This window comes from Protomyctophum parallelum (assembly GCF_964188405.1).
Source record: "Protomyctophum parallelum genome assembly, chromosome: 15".
NCBI lineage: Eukaryota > Metazoa > Chordata > Actinopteri > Myctophiformes > Myctophidae > Protomyctophum > Protomyctophum parallelum.
In genome coordinates, this window is record NC_139710.1 from 30,942,834 (window position 1) to 30,964,718 (window position 21,885).

At 44.1% G+C, this 21,885-nt stretch overlaps 1 protein-coding gene across 1 annotated transcript in view; it reads right to left on the bottom strand.

The window, feature by feature from the left end:
- The window catches only part of kcnt1b (potassium sodium-activated channel subfamily T member 1b), a gene marked incomplete at both ends in the record, with an annotated part of 159,410 nt that overhangs the window by 2,083 nt on the left and 135,442 nt on the right, over positions 1-21,885 (bottom strand). The window contains 8 exons of the mRNA XM_083783435.1: positions 1,094-1,200; positions 4,844-4,950; positions 9,130-9,335; positions 10,744-10,826; positions 14,910-15,038; positions 18,297-18,380; positions 20,361-20,462; positions 21,298-21,409. Of these exons, the coding sequence (XP_083639561.1) occupies positions 1,094-1,200; positions 4,844-4,950; positions 9,130-9,335; positions 10,744-10,826; positions 14,910-15,038; positions 18,297-18,380; positions 20,361-20,462; positions 21,298-21,409 (930 nt within the window). The remainder of the gene's footprint in view (positions 1-1,093; positions 1,201-4,843; positions 4,951-9,129; positions 9,336-10,743; positions 10,827-14,909; positions 15,039-18,296; positions 18,381-20,360; positions 20,463-21,297; positions 21,410-21,885) is intronic.

The following is a 21,885-nucleotide window of genomic DNA, read 5'->3' on the forward strand; positions in this document are numbered from 1 at the left end:
CTGTTTGTGTTATTATTCTGTGTGCGTACAGAGCCCATTAGAGGCTGTTTGTGTTGTTCTGTGTGCGTTCAGAGCCCATTAGAGGCTGTTTGTGTTATTCTATGTGCGTACAGAGCCCATTAGAGGCTGTTTGTGTTATTATTCTGTGTGCGTACAGAGCCCATTAGAGGCTGTTTGTGTTATTATTCTGTGTGCGTACAGAGCTCATTAGAGGCTGTTTGTGTTATTATTCTGTGTGCGTACAGAGCCCATTAGAGGCTGTTTGTGTTATTATTCTGTGTGCGTACAGAGCCCATTAGAGGCTGTTTGTGTTGTTATTCTATGTGCGTACAGAGCCCATTAGAGGCTGTTTGTGTTATTATTCTATGTGCGTACAGAGCCCATTAGAGGCTGTTTGTGTTATTATTCTATGTGCGTACAGAGCCCATTAGAGGCTGTTTGTGTTATTATTCTATGTGCGTACAGAGCCCATTAGAGGCTGTTTGTGTTATTATTCTGTGTGCGTACAGAGCCCATTAGAGGCTGTTTGTGTTATTGTTCTGTGTGCGTACAGAGCCCATTAGAGGCTGTTTGTGTTATTATTCTATGTGCGTACAGAGCCCATTAGAGGCTGTTTGTGTTATTCTGTGTGCGTACAGAGCCCATTAGAGGCTGTTTGTGTTGTTCTGTGTGCGTACAGAGCCCATTAGAGGCTGTTTGTGTTATTATTCTATGTGCGTACAGAGCCCATTAGAGGCTGTTTGTGTTGTTCTGTGTGCGTACAGAGCCCATTAGAGGCTGTTTGTGTTGTTCTGTGTGCGTACAGAGCTCACAAATCGGCTATTTTCAACAAGTGTAAAAACACTCATTACGACGGAATCAAGATCCGCCAAAATACATTTTAGTCGACTAAATCAACTGTAGATTTAGTCGACTAAAATCTTATGACATTTAGTCGACTAAAACTAGACTAACACACTAAGACATTCCAGGTGACTAAAATGTGACTAAAACTAAATGAAGTTTCAGTCCAAAGACTATATGACTAAACTAAAATAGAAATTTGCTGCCAAAAACGACACCGGGTGGCAGCATAACATAATGTTCTTCTTACACGACGTCGTTGAGCTCCAGCACGGTGTCGGGCGGAGGGTTGATGAGCACGTAGGACAGCGTGTTCTGGTGGTCATTCATCTCGTCTGAAACAGAGAAAGCAGGCGGGACCTTCACAGCTGCGACCCCCGATGCCCTGCCGGGACCTTCACCCTCATTACACACTACATTAGCCAGCCAAATGAGCCCCTCTCTAATTAACCCACTAGCAAAATGAGAACTTATCCTCTGTCAAAAAGATGACGAAGTATCTTATTAATAAACCCCGTGTAGATTTATGAAGAAAGTGACAAGAAGACCCTGCGACTAATTATCTGGAAATGTCTTGGATCATTATTTGCCGGTTCTAAATATGGGAATTTTTACAGATTAGGCAAGATCAATGAAGTTGGCGAATGATTCACCTGCTCTGTTCTGTTTCATCTTCTTATAGTGTTCCACTTTGAAACACATAACGTTGAAACATTTAACGTACCTACTCTGGGCTCCTGTGAGCTCTCTAACGTGCTTGTTTCAATATTTAGATATTTCATATTCATTAGGTCAGACACAGCCCTCCTGTATAAGCCCATTGAACTTTGACCTCTTCATTTGAGCCATGACCTGAACGTTGACCTGAACGTTGACAATGTTTCGGCCATTGTTGGCCTTGACCTCCTGATAAAGGTCAACATGTCCGAAGTGTTGTCAACCCAGAAACCAATCACTGGGGAGCAGAGCTGGATGCATACTGTTTACCTTTTCTTACTGTTATCTTAGAATTATTTCACCTGTTAAGCCTGTGATCAACACACACAGACATAGTTTAGGTGCGGTGGTGGTGCGGTGGTGCGGTGGGGATGGGGGGGGGGGGACACAACATAAAGGAGGACATAATGTGTGCCTATATATAACAACAACCCACCTGATTGTGGCCCTTTACGAAGCCAGGCGGGGTGGAAAAGAGAGAAGGGCTATAACCGTTAAACTCACAGGCCATGTCCGGTACGGAGAGAGGGGGGGGGGGGTTCTTTTTTTGGGCATGCTAGCTGCTGGCCACAAGCGCAGTCCATGCGCGGCATCGAAGAGGACGCACGTACTGTACAGTTAACCCATTCTGAACGGGAACCCATTTTGGTGTTAGCATCATGTTATGCTTTAGCTATTGAAAAAATAGCAGATCTACAAGCTCATAGCGCGCAACCGAGTGGCGCGCTACGAGCTTGTAGGTCTGCTATTTTTTGAAAAATCGAAGAAGGACTGACATTTTTAGAATCTGATCTCAGGTCAGAATGGGTTAATCAGACCAGTGTGTTATCCAGTGGAAACCTCGTATGAATCTGATCTCAGGTCAGCATGGTTTAAACTATAACATGCACACAGCGTCCGCATATCCACCATCCATCATCATCATCATCGGAATCCATCACATTCCCTTTGTTTTGCTGTTGTTGCAACCTGCGCATTCCAGGAGCGGACGAGAACATTCCAGGACCGGACTAAAACACATTCCAGGACCGGACTAAAACACATTCCAGGACCGGACTATAACAGCACAAACGGAGACCGGGATATATTATTGGCACATTACCGTGCCCAGCAGATCGCCATGCTGATGCTCGGTACCCACTGCCCTCCCCCTCCCCTGATACCACCTATAGCCTGCATGCTGACGCTGGGGTTTACTGTGTAACTCCCTGCAGTAATATGACAGAACAACTCTAGCCATGTTGGGAAGTCCCAAAACAAAACAAACACAATGCAGAGACAGAGACGGTCGAGAGATAGGAGCAGACTGCTAATCCACCCACCCTGCACACACGCACACACATACACACATACATACACACGCACACACACACACACACATGTATAGTATTACTATAACTGTGTGGACATCAACATTTTAGGATGGCAATTTTACGAATTTAATTACATTTGAACAAATAGATTTGATTCTTTTTACCCTTAAAGCTGAGTTATGACATATAACATTTCTTCTGCAGGGACCAGAAAAATGGTCCCCTCACAATGTATATTTTTCAAATTTTACAATACTTTGGCCCTAAACATTTTGCCCTCACAAGTATAGAAATACAAGTATATACACGCGCAAACGCACGCACGCGGGGTGCAGTACCTAGTTCAGACACAAGTCATTGGTCATCTCCTAACCTAACCGTATCCGCAAGCACGGGAGCAGACGCTAGTCCGACATGACGGATGAATGTCAGACTGATGCCCTGTCTGAAAGGCGTCCACCTCCCACGCAACGCGTACACACACACACGCAGGCACACACACGTGCATGCGCACAATCCACACATGCACACGCACGCGGACACGCACACACATTCATGCAGTGTGGTGGCAGCGGTGAAATCAACCAGCTAACCTGACGACGGCCTGGGCGCCTCTGAATAGCGGTGCTCTTTATTGTCCTGCTGTTCTGAGAGACGGGGGTAGGGGGCGCTGTTAAACCTCAGACTATAGAGCATTACGACATGCTACGAGACATAAACAATGACATATACTGACTGTCTGCGTCCGATCTCCATCAATATAATAAACATCTAACATCTGTTCTGTGTAGAGGGGTGTATTAGAGCCGCGCCACAGCCCCGCCCCCTTTCAGAACCACGAGGGAACCAGGAAATGACCCCCCGTTCCTTTTCCCCCGCCCCATAGACGTATTTATTATTTTATTAGAAGCATTCATTTTAAAGACCTTTTTCTGAAAAAGCTATGTTTCTATGTCAGTCGTTCTTTCGATTTAAAAACATTAGCAGACATACAAGCTCGTAGCGCGCCCCTCGGTGGCGCGCTATGAGCTTGTAGATCTGCTATTTTTCAATAGCTAAAGCATAGCATAATGCTAACACCAAAAGGGGTTCCCGCACAGAATGGATTAAACATCGGACAAAGCCAACTCAGCAGGTGACAATAATAAACACTCACTCATACCCTGCCCTTTTTTCGTCTTTCTAATTATCTGTTCGGCCCCAAAAAATGGGTTTATTGTCATGAGTTGTTGGTGTTGGCGTTGTCCGATGCTTTAAAGGTCTTTAAATAAAGACCATTTGAAACGTCTATGGGGAAAATGAATGGGTACTAATTATTTCCTGGTGCCCTCGCAGGTGGGGGGCGGGACTGCGACGCTCTATAGCACTGGTGAAAACACTAGAGGTCGCTGTTCTCAACGTCGCTGGTTCTCCAGGTGGAGTCCATGGGAGGGCGTTCACACTGGCAGCGATAAGATACGGGCTACCATCCATGTCCAATGGAAGCCAGCCACATGAAGATACAACCATTGTAAACAAAGACACAAGACGTGTAGCTTTGTATGTTCATCTGCCAATGTGTGAACGCAACATAAGGAACCAAATGGCACCGTATGGGTCTATAACTTTAACTCAGAGAGTGTACATTTGTACGCTAAAATAACCATAACCATTTTCTTACAGTGTAGATTGGGGTCCCAGTCCCAGAGATAAAAATAAATAAGAAAATCATCATCAAATGGTGGTCGGTGGCTTTATCAAACAAAAACTTTCTCAAAGGAGCAACACAATCTGGGTTACTGGCATTAATGTTGTTGTTGTATGTGTGTTGTAATACTATTATACTGCACACAGGTTACCGTAATGTTGTTGTATGTGTGTTGTAAAACTGCACACAGGTTACCGTAATGTTGTTGTATGTGTGTTGTAAAACTGCACACAGGTTACCGTAATGTTGTTGTATGTGTGTTGTAAAACTGCACACAGGTTACCGTAATGTTGTTGTATGTGTGTTGTAAAACTGCACACAGGTTACCTTGCAAATATCCTAGATTTACTCGGTTCATCACATCGCTCGCAGTGAGATTAGAAACATCCTCTACACACGGCAAAGAAGAAGGGAAGACGGAGCAGTTCAGAAAGAGAAAGAAAGAAAGAAATAAGGGAAAAGAAAACAAAGAAGAAATAAAGCATCAGGCAGGCAGCAAAAGCATTTAGATTTTATTTGTGTTAATCAAAGACGAACGTTAAGAGAGGATGCAAAGAGTAAGGGCAAGAAATAACAAGAAAACATGCAGTGATGAGACTGATTCATATTCATATTGATGTGAGGCCTGATTCATATTCATATTGGTGTGAGGCCTGATTCATATTGGTGTGAGACCTGATTCATATTCATATTGATGTGAGGCCTTATTCATATTCATATTGATGTGAGGCCTGATTCATATTCATATTGGTGTGAGGCCTGATTCATATTCATATTGGTGTGAGGCCTGATTCATATTCATATTGGTGTGAGGCCTGATTCATATTCATATTGGTGTGAGGCCTGATTCATATTCATATTGGTGTGAGACCTGATTCATATTCATATTGGTGTGAGGCCTGATTCATATTCATATTGGTGTGAGGCCTGATTCATATTCATATTGGTGTGAGGCCTGATTCATATTCATATTGGTGTGAGGCCTGATTCATATTCTGCTGCGTGAAATTTAATAATAGCAGGTCTACAACAAGTGGAAGAAGTACTCAGATTGTTCTACTTAAGTAAAAGTAGCAATACCACCATGTAAAAATACAACAGTGTTTAGCTGATCTACAAGCTCAAAATGTGACACACCGTAGTGAGCTTGTATATTGCCAAATAGCCAACGTACAGAACAGAAGAGAAAGGGAGAGAAGAATGCAAGGCCGAATGCAGTCGGAGTTCAGAAATATGAAAGGTTCGGGGGTATAAAGTGCTCCTGCATTCTGCATGCAAACATACATACGCGCATGCATGCAGGTTTTGTGCGTAAGGGTTTATGCACATGGCGTTGTGATCATGATGGCTCCATATACACTCAAATGTATGCAGCAAAAATGTAAAATGGACCTGGTGGTAACACTTTCTATGATGCATAGAATATTATAGTAGATTGCACTATAATCTACATACAACACCGGATCATTATGGTTAAAAGCGCTTTAACTGACCTGAGATCAGATTCTAAAAATGTCTGTTTGAAAATGACAGTTTTCTGAAAAAGCTATGTTTCTATGTCAGTCGTTGAGCTTGTATATCTGCTATTTTTCAATAGCTAAAGCATAACGTAATGCTATCACCAAAATTGGTTCCCGCCCAAAATGGGTTAAATGTTTCATCATAATAATCACACCACATCATAAAGCATTCATAATGATGACATAGTCGATTACACATGAATTATAAATCTGATTATAACCCTGGGTTATACAGGTGCATGGTGGGAAGGCAAGTTTATTTATTTATTTCTGGCGTGGCCGATAATTTATAATGCATTATAGACGTGGGCATCATAGAAAGTATTAACATGGATGGAGCCTTACGGGTAAATGTTTACACTCCAATTCCCGGCGTATGCGTGGCTGCGTGCCGTGCGCGTCACACACCAAAAATAGCCCAGCTCGCTGTGATTGGAGCTTGCGGATTGGCTATATTGTGCAACAACGTAACAATGACACCAGTACGTTATATACGCAACTAACATCACCCAAAGGAGGTCTATAGGGACACGGACGAGGATATGGGGTGAGATGAGAGTGTAATGGCTGACAGAGTTACGTTCAGCTGAAGTCTTAAGGCTCATTCATAGTCTGGATTTACGGTGGTGAGGTCTGCGGTGACCACCGAACTACAACATGACGTCACTGAGGTGACCACCGAACTACAACATGACGTCACTGAGGTGACCACCGAACTACAACATGACGTCACTGAGGTGGACCACCGAACTACAACATGACGTCACTGAGGTGACCACCGAACTACAACATGACGTCACTGAGGTGACCACCGAACTACAACATGACGTCACTGAGGTGACCACCGAACTACAACATGACGTCACTGAGGTGACCACCAAACTACAACATGACGTCACTGAGGTGGACCACCGAACTACAACATGACGTCACTGAGGTGACCACCGAACTACAACATGACGTCACTGAGGTGACCACCGAACTACAACATGACGTCACTGAGGTGACCACCGAACTACAACATGACGTCACTGAGGTGACCACCGAACTACAACATGACGTCACTGAGGTGACCACCGAACTACAACATGACGTCACTGAGGTGACCACCGAACTACAACATGACGTCACTGAGGTGACCACCGAACTACAACATGACGTCACTGAGGTGGACCACCGAACTACGACATGACGTCACTGAGGTGACCACCGAACTACGACATGACGTCACTGAGGTGACCACCGAACTACAACATGACGTCACTGAGGTGGACCACCGAACTACAACATGACGTCACTGAGGTGACCACCAAACTACAACATGACGTCACAGAGGTGACCACCGAACTACAACATGACGTCACTGAGGTGGACCACCGAACTACAACATGACGTCACTGAGGTGACCACCGAACTACAACATGACGTCACTGAGGTGACCACCGAACTACAACATGACGTCACTGAGGAGACCACCGAACTACAACATGACGTCACTGAGGTGACCACCGAACTACAACATGACGTCACTGAGGTGACCACCGAACTACGACATGACGTCACTGAGGTGACCACCGAACTACAACATGACGTTACTGAGCCGCGGTGAAGAGCGGTGGTCAGCTCACCACCGGAGCGGTGGTCACCTCACCACCGGAGCGGTGGTCACCTCACCACCGGAGCCGTGGTCACCTCACCACCGGAGCCGTGGTCACCTCACCACCGAAAATCCAGAGTATGAATGAGCCTTTAGCTCAACTAACTTTTGGAACTGCATTCCAAAAGGAACAGCCCAAGTTGTATCGCCCGTTGCCAGCTACTGATATTCACAAACACTGCAACCAGAAATAAACTTGGACCTCTTGAAAACACTTAGGTTGTCAATTGTGACAAATGGTCTCTAGAACAGGCAATGAGATGAGGTCGATGGATGGAACAGTACGTGTACAGTAAGTGCATACTCACTCGTTACATCATAACAACTAGAGCAAACACCTAACATTCATCAAGTTAGAGAGCTAAATTCACGACACACGAGTGATTCAATGTGATGTGGATCACCCTAATGATTACAATGTCATTTAATTTGTGACGATTTTGTCACATTTTAAACTGTTTTTATTGTATTGTGCCACTTGCCTTGGCAATATGTTTGTTTTATCATGCCAATAAAACTTTGAATTGGAATTGAATTATGAATTAGCCATTTGCCTATAACCTGTAAAGCCTATTTTATACTTAGTTGAGCACTTGACGCACACCGACGATAACCTACGAGGTATTTTCGGTATATGTTTGGCCAGGCGTGCAATACTGTTGCGCAACTAAGTGTAAAAAACCAGGCATGCGTCGGTCCAACGTGGCGTCGGCTCCGGACAGTGTTGTTTTCGTCTACTAAAACTAAGACCAAAAAACTTCGTCGACTACACTGACTACACTTTTTACACTGACAAAAACCAATGGAAACTAAATGAAAACTAAGCTACGATGACTAAAACTAAGACTAAATATACTGACAATTTTGTCGACAAATAAAAACTAGACTAAAATGTTAGGAAGGGACTAGTGGACAAGAGATCCAGTATAAGTCCTTTTACACTTGGTTGCATGCTGAAAATAGCCGATCTACAAGCTCACAACGCGTCGCGCTGCGACGCGTTGTGAGCTTGTAGATCGAGCTTGTAGATCGGCTATTTTCAGCAAGTGTAAAAACACTCATTACGACGGCATCAAGACCCGCCAAAATACATTTTAGTCGACTAAATCAACTGTAAATTTAGTCGACTAAAATATTATGACATTTAGTCGACTAAAACTAGACTATATCACTATATTCCATGGGTGACTAAAATGTGACTAAAACTAAATGAAGTTTCAGTCCAAAAACTATGACTAAACTAAAATAGAAATTTGCTGCCAAAAACAACACCGGTTCCGGACCACCTGCTTGCTTGCCGCCGCTGCTAGCTGCTGCTAGCTGCTGCTAGCTGCTGCTAGCTGCTTCCGCTGCTTGCCGCTGCTGCGTGCGCTGTGAGCGACCCGGGCTTACCGTAGCCCACGGTGGGCAGGCCCAGGTGCTTCATGCGGTTCTTGACGAGCTCGGAGAGCTCCTGCCTCTCGGAGCGGCGGTACAGGTTGAGGCGCTGCGCGGAGATGCGCTCGGCGCGGCTGGGCGGCTTGGCGCTCTTCCGGCTGAGGCGGCGTGCCCACTGCATGCTCTTCTTCCTCAGCAGCGGGTGCTCCGATTGGTCGCTGCTATATGGAGGAGGAGGAGGAGGAGGAGTCATTATTATACATATATTATATATTATTATAGAGGGTGCTCCGATTGGTCGCTGCTATATGGAGGAGGAGGAGCAACGCTGTCATTATCAGTGCTGTTGTTTTTGGCAGCAAATTCGTCACATTTTAGTCACCTGGAATGTTTTAGTTCTGTTTTAGTCTAGTTTCAGTAGACTAAATAAATTGATTTAGTCGACTGAAATGTATTTTGGCAACTTGGCCAATTCCAGGTTTATAAATTTCCGGGTGACTAAAACTAAGTGAAAACTATTCAAGAGACTATGGTTGTCATAACTAAAGTTCTAGAGCTCCTACACAGTGTTACACACTTCTGCACCATGGATAGCTCCTACAGTGTTACTGCAGCACCATGGAGAGCTCCTACACAGTGTTACACACTTCAGCACCATGGATAGCTCCTACAGTGTTACACACTTCAGCACCATGGATAGCTCCTACAGTGTTACTGCAGCACCATGGAGAGCTCCTACACAGTGTTACACACTTCAGCACCATGGATAGCTCCTACAGTGTTACACACTTCAGCACCATGGATAGCTCCTACAGTGTTACACACTTCAGCACCATGGATAGCTCCTACAGTGTTACACACTTCAGCACCATGGATAGCTCCTACACAGTATTACACACTTCAGCACCATGGATAGCTCCTACATTGGAGGAGCTATCCAAGGTGCTGAAGTGTGTAACACTGTATGAGCTATCCATGGTGCTGAAGTGTGTAACACCGTAGGAGCTATCCATGGTGCTGCAGTAACACTGTGTAGGAGCTATCCATGGTGCTGAAGTGTGTAACACTGTAGGAGCTATCCATGGTGCTGAAGTGTGTAACACTGTAGGAGCTATCCATGGTGCTGAAGTGTGTAACACTGTGTAGGAGCTATCCATGGTGCTGAAGTGTGTAACACTGTAGGAGCTATCCAAGGTGCTGAAGTGTGTTACACTGTAGGAGCTATCCATGGTGCTGAAGTGTGTAACACTGTGTAGGAGCTATCCATGGTGCTGAAGTGTGTAACACTGTAGGAGCTATCCAAGGTGCTGAAGTGTGTAACACTGTAGGAGCTATCCATGGTGCTGAAGTGTGTAACACTGTGTAGGAGCTATCCATGGTGCTGAAGTGTGTAACACTGTAGGAGCTATCCATAGGAGCTATGGGCACGCACCATGGGCTGTATTTTGCGTGTCTTAAGTACCAGGTCTTACTACTTGACCTGGAGGCGTGGTCAATGCTCTTTGGCCACTCAGAATAGCCAAATGGCATTGATCACGCCTCCAGGTCTTAAGTTAAGTAATAAGACCTGGTACTTAAGACATGCAAAATACAGCCGTTATGACTCAAAACAACAGTGACTCTACCGACCTCGTGGTGGAGTAGCGGTGGCCGGCGGTCTTGTTGTCTTCGCCTCGCTCCTCGCCCTCCTCCACGTTGATGGACACCTGAGACTATGGGGGGGGGGGGGGGGGGGTGAGGGGGTTAACCACATTACAAAATGTCTTCTACATCCTGCCAGTTTTCTGAAAAAGCTATGTTTCTATGCCAGTCGTTCTTCGATTTTTCAAAAATAGCAGACCTACAAGCTCGTAGCGCGCCACTCGGTGGCGCGCTATGAGCTTGTAGATCTGCTATTTTTTAATAGCTAAAGCATGACATGATGCTAACACCAAAAGGGGTCCCCGCCCAGAATGGGTTAACCACATTACAAAATGTCTTCTAAATCATGACAGTTATTTTCAGAAAATGTTCATGTCAAGGACCCCCAAAAAATATAATGTAATTGACAGAAAATATGTTGTTCCAGGGACGACCCCCCCCCCCCCCCTCCCCAAAGCAAATATTTTTCAAAGCTAAAGCATAACATAAAACCCGATCTTAATAATAATTAATCAGAGCAGTGTGTAGGGCCCATAACGCTATGTAACAGTGTGTGTGTGTGTGTGTGTGTGTGTGTGTGTGTGTGTGTGTGTGTGTGTGTGTGTGTGTCTATACAGAGCTTTCAGCACCATGGACAGAGACACTAGTTACAGTGTAACTATACAGAGCTTTCAGCACCATGGATAGAGACACTGTAGTGACACTACTTCTGGTGTAGCTGTATACAGGGTTAGCCTCACATAGCAATACCAATATCACTGTGTGGATAATATTAGTATTAGATTTTGTTTGTGCAATGCCCCGCCCCATATTGGAATACTGGGCCCTGGTTGGTTATAGCCTGGTTCCAGATGTGTGTGTGTTTGTGTGTGTGTGTGTGTGTGTGTGTGTGTGTGTGTGTGTGTGTGTGTGTGCGCGCGCGCGCGCGTGCGCGTGCGCATGCGCGTGTGTGCGTGCGTGCGTGCGTGTGTGCGTGCATGTTGGAGAGGAGTGATGTATGTATGGCCAGCCGGTGTGTGGACTGTGTTGTATCTATCAAAAGGTAACCCGGTCAATGCAGTGCTGTCACATTTATTATCCATTTTTTGGTGTTTGCTCATTCCCAGAGGACATTGTAGAGGCCGCTGTGCTATTGGGAGTGCCGTTAAATGAATGGACAGAAATAATATCAGTAACAGTAAAAAGCGATATTGTGATATCGCATATCGTTGCTGTCGGGTGTAAAGCTTGTCCCAAACTGCACATTTTCCAGTAAAGAGGAACTGCACTGTGAGCACTCTTGTATGACGAAACAAGACATTCATTTATGAAATAACAACAAAAATCAAATGTATTCTTTTCTGAAAAACCTCATGTTTCTATATCAGTGGTTCTCAATATTTCATGTTTCAAGAACCCCAAAAAATATGTGTAATTTGCCGCCGACCCCCCATCTGAAAATATGTAGTTCCAGGGACCACCTCCCAGAAGCAAAGATTTGAGCTAAAAACGTTTGCTCTGAAAGAATATATTCAAACATTTTTGGGCCACAATTTCAAAATAGCAGACCTACAAGCTCATAGCGCGGCACTCGGGGGCCGCACTATGAGCTTGTAGATCTGCTATTTTTTCAATAGCTATAAAGCTATTGCTTTAAATGCTTTGGTAACACTTTACAATAACGACCTGTTATAAAGCATTTATAAACATTTATAAGCAGTTTGTAGATGAGTAATAATCATGAACAGACTGTTTGTTGACATCCGTAAATGTTTACCTAAACATTTATAACTATGTGAATAGTTTACTACTTACTAATACCTTACTAATAACATATAAATTATGTTTAAACATAGTTATACATGTTTAGGTAAACATTTACGGATGTCAACAATGATTGTTCATGATTATTACTCATCTACAAACGATTATAAATGCTTTATAACAGGTCGTTATTGTAAAGTGTTACCAATGCTTTAAAATGCTTTAAAACAAAGGTTTCTGCCCGACAGCAAGGATAATTTGATGATCCGAAGACCGCTGATAGGATAAAAACAAACAAGAAATCAATCAATCAATTAACCAAATCAATGATCTTACCTGTGATTGGCCGTTCTTGCACTGAGACCAGGAGGGGGGGGGGGAGGGGCGGGGAGGGACACACCCAGCAAAATGACAGATGGGGGGGGGGAGCACCAAGCCAGCAAACATTAAAATACAGTAAAACACACAGTACAGCATACAGTAAAATCCTGATTGTTTAACCCATTCTGACCTGAGATCAGATTCTAACGCACAGAAGAATGGTTCTCTTTAACGCATTTTGACCTGAGATCAGATTAAAAAAATGTCTTAAATCCTGACAAAATAGCAGACCTACAAGCTCGTAGCGCGCCACTCGGTGGCGCGCTACGAGCTTGTAGATCTGCTATTTTTCAATAGCTAAAGCATAACATAATGCTAACACAAAAACGGGTTCCCGCCTAAAATGGGTTAAATTAACTCTGAAAGAGGACAATTGGAGCCTTACATTAATAACAGTGATCTAGTGAATTAATCAGGAATTTTCTGCGTGTGTCCGTAGCAACACGGAGCCACCAGGGGGTGATGTTTTGTCTACAAAAGCGCAAATGTTTCATTCTCAGAATGACACATTTTTATTTTTTTCAAAAAAAAACAGACAATGTGCCTATATAATATACTTTTGAAAATAGCGGATCCACCAGCTCACGCCACGTCACATAGCGTGCGGCATTGTGTATTTGTAGATCAGATATTTTCAAAACATTTTCACAAACATTCCACCAATATTGAAATGCCCAGAATAGGGGTTAAAGTGATTTAGTCTGATCCAATTTGGCGGTAAAAAAAAAAAAAAAAAAAACTATAAACTTTTTGGCAGATCAATATTGGCACCTGTAAGTCATAACAAGTGCATCTTATAAGCCAAGGACAAGGCAAAGAAAATAACTACAATCAGGGAAAGCAGCGTAGAAGAGATAAGAGAAAAAGGAACGTAGTTGACAGAAGAAGAGCAAATTAAAGGAGAATTCCATGCTAGAATGCTTTCTTATCTTTCTTACCTTTCTTTGTAGTCGTTACGTCCCCACCAAAGAGGTCCAGGTGTTTTTTTGTGCAAAAAATCCTTATTGGCTATTTTCCCTACCATAAGCCCTCAATGAATTGCATTGCATTGAATGGGAATTGAATGGGGCGTTATGCTAATTCGCTTATTTCCATCAAAATAAGTAGTAACGTGTGCCGCTTGGGATATTATTTACATTATGAAGAGAGGATATATACAAAGAAATTATACTTTTGAGCGATGGAAATGAGCAAATTAGCACAACACCCCATAGCCCCATTCAATTCCCATTCAATTCAATGCAATTAATTTAGGGCTTATGGTAGGGGAAATAGCCAATAAGGAGCTTTTGCACAAAATAACACCTGGACCTCTTTGGTGGGACGTAACAACTACAAAGAAAGGTAAGAAAGCCTTTTAGTATGGAATTCTCCTTTAAGGCCGTAAAGAGGGCAATATAAGAAAGAGTGGAAGGAAGAAAGGCAGGCTAGGGGTAGGCGATATGGGCGATATGGGCGATATGGGCGACCCCTGTGTCAATTATCTAATGTGATCCTGGGCTCTACACACCCTCCACCAACCTGGGGAGAGCACCGGACTTGAACTCATGCTTCCTTCATGCCTGAGTGTCCAAGTTGCTCCTTTACACCTGACAGGGGGGGGTTTCCCTGGTTGGACGTAGCGAGTGGAAGGAACACGTTATTCCAACCAGTTCCTTTCCCCTCCATCAGGCGCCCCGGCCTGCCAGGGGGAGGCAGTATAGAGACCAGTTCCTTTCCCCTCCATCAGGCGCCCCGTGATTTGCAGTTGTATTTTGGAGTAAATGGTCTATGTTACACCTTTTCCTTTTAATTTGTGTTACCTTGTAGGACGGTGGTTGAACTGTTGAGTAACTTGAAAAATAACCATAACAAACAAACGCATGAAAGAATATTGTGATAATATTGTGTATCATGACACTGCTTGAAAACATAATCGTGATATGATATTTTTCCATATCGCCCAACCCTCTCTCTCTCTCTCTCTCTCATGCCGTACTGTACCTCGGAGGAGGAGAACATGTGGGACTCGGTGCGGTAGATTACTGTACCTCGGAGGAGGAGAACATGTGGGACTCGGTGCGGTAGATCCCGATGGGAATCTCAGCGCTGGAGGAGCAGAGCTTCTGGAAGAGTCTGCCGTACGTTCGGATCCACAGGTCCTCCTCCGTCACCTTCATCTGAGGAGGTCGGAGGAAACCGCCACGATCAGCCTTCACTTAACACATACAGTTGGGGGCCACCAATATTGTCGCATTTATTTTGCGTGGTCTGCACATTTCACAATGTATATATTTTCCAATTTTCCAATATTGGCAAAACAAAAAGAGCATCTAAAGGATTTGAGACAATATCGGTGGCACTCAACTGTACAAAAAAAGGCTTCAAAATCCTACACTTTTTCTGAAAAACCCCATGTTTCTGTGTCAGTGGTGCTCAACCTTTTTCATGTCAAGGACCCCCAGAATTATCTCTATTAGGCCACGGACCCCCATCTCAAAATATGTAGTTCCAGGGACCTCCCCCCGAAGCCAAATGTTAGTTAAAAATGTTAACGCCCTGAAATATATATTAAAAGTTTTGCGCCACATTTTCACGACTTTTCAAAAAATAGCAGACCTACAAGCTTGTAGCGCGCCACTCGGTGGAGCGCTATGAGCTTGTAGATCTGCTATTTTTCAATAGCTAAAGCATAACATGATGGTAACACCAAAAGGGGTTCCCGCCCCCAAAATTGGTTAACATGAATGCAACCTTTGAGTTTTCACAACCACGATGATAGTGCTATCAAACCATGAAGCCATCTATGAAATCTATGAACAATGTTATACAGTATGTAGTACAGGGATGCACCGTAAGGCCGAAAACCAAATATAGGAAACAGTTTGCCAAAAACCGAATGCCGAATATCCGAATATGATTAATATTATACATTTTTTTCCTACCATTGCTGTCATGGCCGTACCTTAAAGCTATACCTGATTTATGGCAAAATAAATGTTTATGGCAAAACTTAAATAATAATCACTATTATGGGTCCATAAAACATTTATTCAGCTCTTTTGAATGCATTAATTACATATACTATTCGGTGATATATTTTCTGGGGTCCTTGGAAAGGTCCATCTGTCGCTCAGCTAAGACGTCCTTGGCCTTGAAGAGGCCTGCGTTGGAGGGTTGGCACGGCTGCCGTAAAATCTGAATCCCCCCCCCTTTCCCCTCACTGTATATGTTTCTTTTCCCTTTTTACCTCCTTTATGATGAATTCCTGTTGTGTTCTTTAACTATATAGAAGTGTCTATTTGTACGTCTCTAAATGTTTTAGCTTTAACACTTAGGACACATCATCAAAAGACAGTGAAAGGGTGAATTCAAGAAAAGGGGACCAAGCCTTTACAAATTTCTGGCGAGATTTGAACCTGTTGTATCTGAGCTTCTCCAATGGTATAAAGTATAGAACATCCTTGACCCAACTTGTAAATGTTGGAGGATTATCAGATTTCCAATTGCGGAGAATAAGTCTCCTCGCTATGAGTGAAGCAAAAGCTATGAAATTGGCTTGGGGAGAGGTAATTGGTGCATCGTCGTGGGGAACTCCAAATATAGCAGTTATCGGGTTGGGCGCAATTGGCATATGACAGATGGTTGAGAAAGCATCAAAAATACTATTCCAAAAAGGGTTCAAGGAAGTGCATCCCCAGAACATATGTCCAATAGAGGCTGGCTCCAGATGACATCTTATACAAGTAGAGTCAATGTCAGGATAAATTTTAGATAGTTTTTCTCTGGAGAAATGCAAACGATGTACTATTTTGAATTGAATTAGGCAATGTCTAAGACATAAAGAGGTAGTATGAATACGCCTCAAAGAGAGTTCCCACGTCTCTTCCTCCAGGTCTAAATTCAGGTCCTGTTCCCAGGCTGATTTTGTTTTATCCAAGAGAGGAGGGCCAATCTAGTGTAAAGCCTTATATATATTAGATATGCTACCTTTGGTGTATGGGTCCCAGTCTAGTATGGTGTCTACTATACTCTTATCTGGCATAGCTGGAAATGGAAAGTGTTCCTTAGCAAAACTTCGAACTTGGAGGTATCTGAAAAAGTGAGAATTTGGTAACTCATGGTCATCTTGGAGGTTTTTAAAGGATGCAAATGTGCCATCTATGAATAAGTCGCTAAAGAAAATCAAGCCATTGACGTGCCATGTTTTAAAAGCTGAGTCCTCTCGCGAGGGAGGAAAAAGATGATTGTTGGTCAAGGGCATATGGCCACACGTATTATTAAAATCAAAGTGTTTTCTGAATTGGCGCCAGATTCTGAGAGAGCTATTTATTACTGGATTGCTAGAGCGTATGGAATTACCATTTGGCAGTGAGGAGCACAACATGGCCACTAGAGAGATCCCAGGATCAGTTAGAGTTTCCATACTGGCCCAAATTGTGCCATGTTTGTATTCATGGACCGCAACCCAATAACTCACCTTTTTAATATTTGCCGACCAGTAATAAAACATAAAATTAGGCAACCCCAGGCCTCCTGATGGTCTTGTTAATTCCAAAAGAGCTTTTTTGGCACGCGGACGGGCTTTATTCCAAATAAAAGTAGAAATACAACTATTAAGATCCCGGAAGAAGGTTTTAGTTAAGAACAAAGGAATCATTTGGAATAGATACAAAAAACGGGGCAAGACAGTCATTTTAATTGTGTTAACTCTGCCTGCTAGGCCCAGGCCGTAGCGTAACGGTCTGGGCACCGGACTGGTAATCCAGTCGCAGTGTGCCGCGGGTTCGACTCCCGGACCCGACACGGCCTTTACTGCATGTCATCCCCCCATCTCTCTCCCGTTTCCTGTCAGCCTACTGTCTGTCCCTTCAAAAATCAATAAAAGGCGTAAGCCGCAAAAAAAAATCTTAAAAAAAAAAAATCTGCCTGCTAACGAAACGGGCAACGAAGCCCATCTCTCAAGATCCAATTTTGTGCGGTCTAGAAGCTTTTTAAAGTTGTGTTCATACAGATCCTTATAGGAACGAGTAACAGAGATTCCCAAGTAAGTAAAGGAATGAAGTTCCAGCTTGAATGGGAGGTTGGTATAGTTAAGATCTAAGGCCAGGTGGTTAATTGGGAAAAAAATACTTTTAGAAAAATTCAATTTATAGCCTGAAAGCTTGCCAAAATGATTGAGCATGTCTATGAGCGGAGGGATGGATTCGAGTGGATTGGAAATATATATGAGCAGGTCGTCCGCATAAAGCGAAGCTGTCTCTAAATGTTTTGATGAATTGAACATGGTGGACCCTCTTGTAAACAAGTGTAATGCTTAATCGGGTCGTCCACTCACAGTTAACAGTCTTTGTATTGAGTTTGTGCTTGAAATGTACTGTAATTCTGCAAACTGTTAATAAATATTTAAATCAATCAATCAATCAATCAATGCTTACCGCACACAGGTACCCCGAGCCCGGCGTGGTATCCAGGCCCAGCAGCAGTCTTGCGATGGGGATCATATAGTCCTTGACAAACGACTGTTGGAGAAAAAGAGGGGACAGAAGACAGGTCAGCCCAGTCTATAGTCGGAGGTGAGCTTCCCTTCCCCCGAGGGAATAATATAGGAGAACCGATGGGCGGCCGAGGCTGAGCGGAGGACGTCCACCGTTCACAGCGTTATAATAATAATAATTTTATTATCCCGAAGGATATTTGTCTTCACAATCTGTTCAACACCCACATCAAAAACAACACAGAGCACATAACACCATGACAATACAAAAAAACAAAAACAAAACACAAGGTCCCCACTGTGTACAGAACCATCCTATCGGCGGGGCAGTTTGTTTAATGCCGCGATGGCTGAGGGGACAAAACTCCTACTGAAACGGACCTTTTTCCCATTGCAAGGTTCTGTATCTTTGTCCAGATGGCATGAGGTTAAGGAAGCGATACAGAGGATGGTCAGTGTCATTTGATATCGAGAGTGCTAGCCATGTGATGGTCTTATTGTTCATATCAGAAAGTGTGGGTGTAGGTTAGTCCGATGACTTTGGAAGCAATACGGGTGATACTGAAAAGTTTGTTCCTATTAGGCATGGACAGTATGGTGTAGAAACATGCAGAACAGTACAACAGGACAGGTTGAATAATGCTTTTGTACAATAATAGCAGAAGATGAGGAGCAACAGATAATGATCTTAGTTTACGGATTACATGGAGTCTTTGCTGAAAGCGTGACTGGATAGATGTAATGTGTTGATCAAACCAAGGTCTATTGTCCAGTGTGAGTCCAAGATATGTGAAGCTGTTCTACTGTAGTGTTCACCGTTCACAGCCACAGCCTGTTCCAGCGTTCACCGTTCACAGCGACCGGTATCTCAGCCTCGCTAGTCGCCGTGGTAGTCGCTGCACTTATCGACTCATCAGACTTATAAACAACAACAACTGAACACTGCATGGCCTGGACTATAATATAATAATATAATATACTAATGTATTGTATCATATACACCCTGAAGAAGGACTATAATATAATAATATAATATACTAATGTATTGTATCATATACAGCCTGAAGAAGGAAACCTGCTTGCCCAAACGTTGGTTAAATAACGTCCCTGCTTGACACTCAGCATCGAGGGTTGGATTGGGGGTATAAGTCCCTGTGACATACTAGCGTCATGTCCAGGGGGTACTTGAACATCAAGCTGCCTCATGGCTACAGAAACAGCAGATAGGCTCCTGCCCCTATGGGCCTCATGGCTACAGAAACAGGAGATAAGCTCCTGCCCCTATGGGCAGCATGGCTACAGAAACAGGAGATAGGCTCCTGCCCCTATGGGCCTCATGGCTACAGAAACAGGAGATAGGCTCCTGCCCCTATGGGCCTCATGGCTACAGAAACAGGAGATAGGCTCCTGCCCCTATGGGGCCTCATGGCTACAGAAACAGGAGATAGGCTCCTGCCCCCTAGGGGCCTCATGGCTACAGAAACAGGAGACAAGCTCCTGCCCCCTATGGGCCTCATGGCTACAGAAACAGGAGATAAGCTCCTGCCCCCTATGGGCCTCATGACTACAGAAACAGGAGATAAGCTCCTGCCCCTATGGGCCTCATGGCTACAGAAACAGGAGATAGGCTCCTGCCCCTATGGGCCTCATGGCTACAGAAACAGGAGATAGGCTCCTGCCCCTATGGGCCTCATGACTACAGAAACAGGAGATAGGCTCCTGCCCCTATGGGCCTCATGGCTACAGAAACAGGAGATAAGCTCCTGCCCCCTATGGGCATCATGGCTACAGAAACAGGAGATAAGCTCCTGCCCCTATGGGCCTCATGGCTACAGAAACAGGAGATAAGCTCCTGCCCCCTATGGGCCTCATGGCTACAGAAACAGGAGATAAGCTCCTGCCCCTATGGGCCTCATGGCTACAGAAACAGGAGATAGCCTCCTGCCCCTAGGGGCCTCATGGCTCGGCAAGGCTACTTACGTACTACTCAGCAGGCTTGACTCACCTGGTAGAGCAACGTATCCAGCATGCTGATACTGAAAACCCTGCCTGCAGCGAAAGGCAGACGGAACATGAACGCCAGGTTGGAGCCCTTATCTCGCTCTATCTGTTGGAGAGAGAGAGAGAGAGAGAGAGAGAGAGAGAGAGAGAGAGAGAGAGACACACAGAGAGAGAGAGAGGATTCGACAGAGTTAGAGACATGCAGACAGAGGTGATCACAGGGAGATGTCAGAGATGAAAGAGAAAGAAAAAGGAGATGGCAGCAGGGAAGATATGAAATCCGTTTGAACATTTAAACTCTGAATACTTTGTATGTCCTAAACACAAGATGGAATCCTCGCACTTAGATGGCCTGGGGGGTGAGAGGGGGGGGGGGGGGTGTGAGGGGGATATGGCGCACATGAGATTGAGGCAGTGCTACGTATCAACCAGTACCATATACTCTACACCAGCGTATTAATTATGAACATACTAGTCAAATTGTAATCATCAAAATAAGTTCTGTATCGCAGCTTCAAATTAAAATATTCTCCAGGCTTTACAGAGTATATATGAACCAGTTACGTTGCTGTTTTACTTATTATTTCTATACGTTCAATTTCATCTGTCCTCTTTCAGAGTTAATTTAACCCATTCTGGGTGGGAACCCGTTTTGGTGTTAGAACTATGCTATGCTTTAGCTATTGGAAAATAGCAGATCTACAAGCTCATAGCGCTCCACTCTGTGGCGCGCTACGAGCTTGTAGGTCTGCTATTTTAGAAGAACGACTGACATAGAAACATAGCTTTTTCAGAAAACTGTCAGGATGTAGAAGACATTTATAGAATCTGATCTCAGGTCAGAAAGGGTTAAACAATCAGGGCGGGGCGGTGCGGGGCGGGGCGGTGGCTCAGGGGTGGAGGGGCCGGATGTTACTTACACACTGGGAGCTACTCCTCACCTTCTCCAGTTTGGAGAGAGCCAGCGAGTAGCAGTCCTTGGCTCTGAACTGCATGAAACGCATGTTGGACGGGTGGGTGAGCTCCGTGATGATGCTGAGACTGGGGAAGAGTCTGACAGAGGGGAGGGAGGGAGGGAGGCAGGGAGGGAGGGGGGGGAGGGAGGGAGGGAGAGAGGGAGGGAGTGTGGTTATTTTAATACGCATCGAAGTCTGATCTCAATATCGCTAGAGGGCGCTGAGTCCCCGGGTTTGTGTCCTTTTAAATTTTCATTATAATCCCCATATGGGGATCTTAGATTGCCTCATATAAGAAAGCTCACAATGCGTCGCATCAGTGTTGTTTTCGTCGACTAAAACTAAGACTAAAAATGTTCGTCGACTACCTTTTTTCACTGAATAAAACTAAATAAAAACGAATCTATGATGACTAAAACTAAGACTAAATATACTGACAATTATCGTCAACAAATAAAAACTAGACTAAAACGTTAGGAAGGGACTAGTGGACAAGAGATCCAGTTTCATGCTGGGTTGCATGCTGAAAATAGCAGATTGCAAAGTGTAAAATATGTCATTACAACGACATCA